The sequence below is a fragment of the Prenolepis imparis genome, unplaced genomic scaffold (assembly GCF_030444845.1).
Source record: "Prenolepis imparis isolate NDT839.2.m4 unplaced genomic scaffold, iyPreImpa1.0 SCAF_9, whole genome shotgun sequence".
NCBI lineage: Eukaryota > Metazoa > Arthropoda > Insecta > Hymenoptera > Formicidae > Prenolepis > Prenolepis imparis.
In genome coordinates, this window is record NW_028141167.1 from 11988919 (window position 1) to 11995817 (window position 6899).

A 6899-nucleotide genomic window follows, 5' to 3' on the forward strand; every position below is an offset into this window, starting at 1 on the left:
ATTCAATCCTGTCGTCATCCTGAATATTTGTAAAATTATGTAAATTCCCTGTGCATTCTTTATTTATTTTGACCGTTTATTCTCCCTTTTTTTAGTTGTACACGTAATGAACAGATTTAAAGTTGAAATAGTTACTTTGTCAACTATTACGAGAAAATTATACATGAGCTGTTAATTACATGCGAAGTTTGTTATAAAATCTAATTTTTACATTCTAATTCCAACTAATGCTATATGTACAAAAATTTAAACAAAATCAACTGTTACTGCTGTGAGAATCGCAAAGGTGAGATTCATATCATTGAAACAAATATTGTTAAATATCGATAGCTGATACTTCATCTCAGTCGACAATGAAGTCGAGTATCAGGGTCTGGTATCTCTCAGAATTATTAGAATACACACCTTGTTTCCTTATATATCGTCTAGTAGTAAGAGTAAAAGTATCAGTTGTCGATGTCTCTGAAATATTTTATAAAATTGTAAAAATTCATTTCTTTCTTTTCCACAGAAGGAAACTGGATCTCTTCGTTCTTGAAGACGAAACTTGGTCCCTTATTGATGAGCGATACCTGGACGGCGCAATTATACGACAAAACCTCCAGCAGATGCAACCGGTCAGGTCTTCTTCTATTTCTTCAGGTATGACATTTTTTGATATAATATTTCGATCGACGCTCTGTTTACTTGTCGCATCTAATGGTGCCACGTGATCAGAAATCAATACATGCTGCTTCGTGAAATAACTATGATCAATATTTGACTCCGATAATTTATCTCCGGACTGGAGATCCCTCGCGAGAAATATCGAATATGGATCTTTTGGAGAACTTCCTTTTGAACTGTTTGTTTTGTCCTTTGTTTGCGATGTATTATTATCTTTTTTTATATCGGAGGGAAGCTCTTTGATATCTTGAATCCATAAATCATCTCGATCGTATCTTCTATAGGGATGTTTCTGAGCGATCGCTTGAAGACTTTCCGTCTTCTTCAGGATATTTCCGGACGAGCATTTTGCAACATGATAATCGATCCAATGATTGCTCAAAGATTTGTCAAAGTTCATTCTACGAGCTTCCTCCGTCGACGAATCGCCTGAACAGCTGTTCGCTTTAGAATCCACTTGACAGGCGCGATTTTTGTAAATGACCTTGGTCGGCTCCAAAGTTTTATTATCGTTCAGCTGCTTCGGGGCTCTTCTCAGTTTCGAGGAGAATATTCGCGCGAGCGCCTTCATCCGGGATTTCGAGGACGATTCAACTTCCTTTTGTTCCTGCGCAACGCAGCACAGGATATCCGCCACAGTATCCTCCAAACCCGAAGTAGCCAGTCTCGTTATACTGGGATGCGTCTGCAACTGATGCACGGTCTTCTCCTCCAGCTGATCGTTCGTTTTTTCCCTGCAGTCCAGATTTTTATCGGGCAACAGATAATCGCTCGCGTCTTGATGATGCTTAATTGCCGATGCTTCGGAGATTGTAAAGGGGAAACGTTCTTGGCTCTTCTTCTTCCTCTTCGACTCGCAGTTCAAGTTAAATGCCGACGAAGATATCTCGGATAACTCTCGTTTTCTTTGTATCTGAAACATCATATTCTCGGATTTCGCAAAATTTCGATCGAAGCTCAACTGATCGTTAAATTCAAGATCATCGCCAGCTTGTTGCTTTCTAGCGCCTTTCTTGATTTCTAATGCCGGATCCGGTTGAAGATGTTGAATCGTGAACGGGGATGATGGATTGCACGTTCTCTCTGTCGCTAATTTAAAATGCTCTTTTGTCTGCAGGTATAATTCCTCTGGCTTCTCGTCGTACGCGCTATAATAATCTCTATCTTTCACGTCTTCAGGATTTTCTTCGTCGTTAATGGACGCGCAGTCGTCCTCCGTTCTCCAAGTGACATTTTCCTCCACATATCTCAACGACTCGATTCGAGACGACTCGTTCTTGCTTTCAAATATATATGGCGATTGGGTGATGCTTGTGACATCGATGATGTCGTCCGCGCTCTTCCGAGACATGCTGTGATCTGATCTGGATCGCACATTGTCGTCGATCTTCGCGTAATCGCGATCACCGGAGTAAGCCGTTTTGTTAAAGAGCTGGCAATTTTTTCTATCTGATCCAGTCGCGGGGAAACATCGCGTTCTATCATAGATATAATCGCCAAACGGAGTGCTCTGAAGATCCCGCAAATTCGAGGGCATTGAACTTCCAAGCGCGCGATCATCGACCTCATATTTTATCATCCCTTTGGTACTATCTGATGCAGTCATGATGTCCGATTTAACTTCGATATCTTCGTTTCTTAATCGTTGACAAACATTTTCGTTTACTTCGCTTCTATCGATAAACTTTGCTTCTTCAATATTTGAACTGAAGTGTTTACAGCCTAACAAAATGTAGCCTGAAAGTTCGTTTGCACTGATAGCTGATGTAATCTTACTACTGTGGATTCTTATGGGTATTCTAGAGGGAACTCGCGTTAGAGATTTTCTAGGCGACTCTGAGGATCTTGGTACGCGCCACGTTTCGCTTTTCGCTGGAAAATTTTTATTGGAAGCTCGGCTCGATGCATCGATCGTATCCTTATCGTAGCAATAAAAATCCTCGCGTTTTCTGGAGACATTCTCCTCCTGCCGTTTTCGCTTCAGAGATACATCCGATAAGGCTCTGATCAACACCTGAGGATCGAGAGATCGCGTAGCCGAATATTCGCGACTACCTGCTGATGTTGAGTACGAAATGTCTTGCGAATTTAACGCGAGCGCCGGAACTTTCGTTATAATTTCTTGGTCGTAATTATCCGACGTATCAATGTCGTTATTTTGAGATCTTCTACTCGAGAGCGGTTCTTGCTGTAAATATATTTTAGGCGTGCAAGATGATCGGCTGTGACCTTCGCTCTCGAATGGTCCTGAAGCTCGAGACGATAAAGCCTCTTCTAAAGTGTCACTTTGAATTCTTTCAGTTAAATGCGGGGTCTCGACGACTTCTTGATTATAAAAACTCGTTAATCGATTCCATTCTGAAGTGTCGAGAACATTTCTGTCAATGTTTTCTGAAGAATTTGCTTCCAAATTTAACTGATCTATCGAACAATTGAAGATAAATTGATTTTTAATGTCATCTCGATGATGTATTTCCGTTTCTTCTTTCTGATTACGTTTATCCTCAAAGTCCGACTCGATCTGTTTAAATTCATTATAGGTCTTCGTTATTAGATCATCGTGAATCTGTTCGTTGCAAATGCTCGTTACAAGTTCCGCTGACTCCGAGGCAAAACTTCTCGCGGAGAAAGTCGACGTATTTTGTGGCATCTCTTTTCTTTCATCATGCATATCTTCGTATTTCGGCTCGATTCGAAGTTCGTTGCAAGTTTTCGTCGCAAGTTCATCGCTTCTTGCTCGTTCGTTAAACGCAGCTCTTGCAACGTTACGATTTATCTTTTCTAGCTCGTTACACGCTTTCATCATATATCCATCACGGTTTACTTGCCCGAGGACGCAACTTCGTGAAGTATCTTGAGAAATTCGACAATCGAGATTATCATTGCCGAGCGATCGCGACGAAGGCAGGAGATTCGGCAGTATCGACCCGATAATGTCATTCCTCGCGGACATGATCGGCATCTTCTTGATGGGTTCGTTAATGTCAGCTTGGACCTTCGACTCTGGCGAAGATAATTCCAAAGTCTCGATCGAATTATCGATTTTTCGGGCAGACGAGAGTCCGCGATTCGTTTCGTTGACGGATTCCGATTCGCTGCTGGAGCTCAGCTGCTTCAAAACCACACCGGAAGACGGACGGTATCCACCGAACCTCTTCGGTCGAACACTGTTGAGACAGAACGGCGAAACTGATGGAAGATCAGTCGATTTTGGCGCGTTATCGCGAGGCGCAAAACTTCGACAACTATGTAAGGCTGATATCGCACTTTCGATATCGCGCGAGTTGCCATTATTGCGATAGGAATAGCGCGTAGAAGACGGTTCGGACAACGAAGAGGCTCGGGATTGTCTTCGTGATATCTCGATCGCTGGTAGCTTCAAACAATCTCCATCTCTCGCCGATCGATTCACGGAGGATTCGGTGGGATTCGATTTGTCGTCGTCGGTGATCTTGGCAGGATCGATAGGACCTCCGGTTCGCGAGATCACCATCTCTCTGTCGTCGCACTGGGACGAACTTTCCGAGCGAATTCGCGCTCTTCTTCGAGCACGAGCGTCCTTCGACCTGGACGCTCCCAAGGAGCTCTTCCAAGATCCTGCCCTTGGTCCTTCCTCGTCCTCCCACTCGTCGTTCTCCTCGATTCGATTCGCCACTCCGTGCAGACGTAGAAAGAGCTCGCGTTTGCGACCGATCCGTCGACCGAGAGTGGCCACGCGATCGGCCAGAAGGGAGAATTCGTTTGGCGACGGTAAATCTTCAAGACGTCTTCTCAGATCAGATGGTGAACTGTCGCTAGAATCGCTGGACACTCGGTCCTCCGATGTGGAATTAATTATTTGATCTGCGTCGCATTCGGTAAAGGGTTAATCGTGTCGATTAATATCGTAAAATTGAATTAAAATGAGATACAGGAAAGCATCGCAATTCTTTCAATTTTATAAAGTCGATTTAAATTTTTTATTTGATACATAACTTCAATTCTTAATTTTTTAATTCTTTAAATTAGGAAGAGCATTATTTATTTCACGAAATCATCGAATAAGACGATTATTACGTAATCTTTCAATGCAAATTGAATGTCGGTGTAATTGTAGTTATTATTACGATATAGAATTTATTTAATGATATTAAATATATGACATTCTGTTTCCAATAACGCTAAATTGTTTATTTGATTTCGGGAAGTAAATGTTATTGCATTGGACAAAGTAGGTTATACATTCAATATAGAATTCAATAGTTTACGACTTACATATGTACATATATCACCATATGATATTTTTAAATGTATCTATTATACACGCAATGCACACAATTTATAAAAATTTATAAAGAAATAGACAATGCAAAATGCAGAAATTTTATAATATTTAAACAAATAATTTTAATACCTCTCGACGTAGATAAAGGACTGATGGTTTTTATTTCGGGAATGCTCGGAATTGCGATGTCATCGCTTTTCATATCGTCTCCATATGCTGTTGTTTAAAAATTATCTATTTAAATAATAATTCATCATACACAGTTCATAAAATGCACGTATTATTATTATGACAGATTTCACTTCTATCGTATAAAAAACATAAGAACAATTTTTACAAAACTCGATTAGATCGAATACGCAGTAATGTCTGCTTAAAATGAATAACATTATTCTTCGTTTATTTTATTGTGTAAAACTATTGCGCATTTTTTTTATTTTATAGCGATATTGCGACTGCAAAACATGACTTATCATTTTCACATTATCAGATTAAATAAAATATTTCACGATATTTATGAAATAATATTCATAACAAAACTCTATACATTTCATATTTTTTACATTCGTGGAAAACAGAAATTTGTCCAACATTTATGTACATATTTTGTTGCGAGAATTTTAAAATGCAAAGTTAGTATTCGCAGATAATGTGTCCACGTGTTATGTCTATAAGTTATGCCCCTTACGTCAAATATCTTGCAAGTCAATTTATTTACATTTTCGTTGCAATGGAATGGCGACAAGACGATGTTTTCAAGATTGTAAGCGGCAAAATAATTAAATTATGTAACGTGCAACTTTTTCCTTCTCCTACGATGACTAAATGCATAGCTTTAATCTAACTTAATCCATCAGACTTTCAGAATACGCATGATATTTCTCTTTCGTCACATCAATATTCCATATTTAAAAAAAAATATTTTGTCAATAAATGATTGCTTTAAATTAAATTAAATTAAACGAAACATTGATATATTAAGAAAATAGATAGAAAAAATATATTTTGAAAAATTGTTATAAACGATCGCATATTTTGTTTTCAGTTGATGAAAAATGACGAAGAATCATTGAGACAGACAAGAGAGCTAATCAGTGAGAAGTGATAAGCTCGAGAGGCGCGCACGTGAACGAAGGACGAGCAATTTGCATTTGCGTCGACGCGCAATTTCCGCGATACGACGAGCGCATTACGCGCAACTTAATGCATCCAACGGATATTTGCGTTAATGAATGCGTTTTACTCGAGGAACTGGTTAAGTGAGCCGGGGCGATCTCGATAAAATAGCTGGAGACTTCAAGCTACTCTACGTATGTATATGTACCTCGCGCCTCGATGTATGGCTACTATTCCGATAGTTATTCTGATTGCGCCAATTTAATCGTACCCATCCCAAATATACGGTACAATTTAGAGAACAGCATCACACACAAGAACAATTACTCGTATCCGAATGTATCAATATTTACATTTATATATACGCGGATCATCTCTGCGTATAGCGCTCCGATTATGCACATTTACAATTCGAAAATAAAAACACAAAGATTTCATACTCTGACCACGTAAATGAAATTTTTCATTGGAATTTCGAGTAATTTTACGGCACAAATTTTTAATTTTAAACAAAATATATCCTGTACAAAATATAATACAATCTCTTTGTGGAATTAAAATAGAATTAAAGCAGGAAATTTAGCATCGAAACACGTTCAATGATTTTTGCTTCTGTATATATGCGAATATTTTTCATTTTATCAATTCATTTTTCTGAAATATTTTATGCGTGTTGCATTTAATACATGTTTTTTTTTTTTTCTTTTAGTGGGAGATACAACGCTATTTGTCGCCTGATATTTTCAATAGCCCAGTGTCTGGTTGCCATTGGTCGCGCAACTTTTCATCATCTGGAACGAACACGGAACTCGACACTGTTCGAAGACGAAGATGCTCTTTTGCTAGAAACTGC

At 39.0% G+C, this 6899-nt stretch overlaps 1 protein-coding gene across 1 annotated transcript; it reads right to left on the minus strand.

The window, feature by feature from the left end:
* Positions 1-490: 490 nt before the first annotated feature.
* LOC145941009 (uncharacterized) lies at positions 491-5132 on the minus strand. Its single transcript, XM_083046754.1, has 2 exons — positions 5060-5132; positions 491-4509 (listed from the first exon to the last, which is right to left on the minus strand). Exons 1-2 carry the CDS (start codon positions 5130-5132, stop codon positions 491-493), a joined length of 4092 nt encoding a protein of 1363 aa, XP_082902880.1.
* Between the last annotated feature and the right edge of the window lie 1767 nt (positions 5133-6899).

What these genes read in the sequence shown, in the direction of transcription:
- LOC145941009 (XM_083046754.1), bottom strand. Translation starts at nt 5,132, where the DNA reads ATGAAAAGCGATGACATCGCAATTCCGAGCATTCCCGAAATAAAAACC. An exon ending in TCCTTTATCTACGTCGAGAG is followed by an intron (nt 4,510 to 5,059) that starts GTATTAAAATTA and finishes AATGCGACGCAG; the next exon opens with ATCAAATAATTAATTCCACA.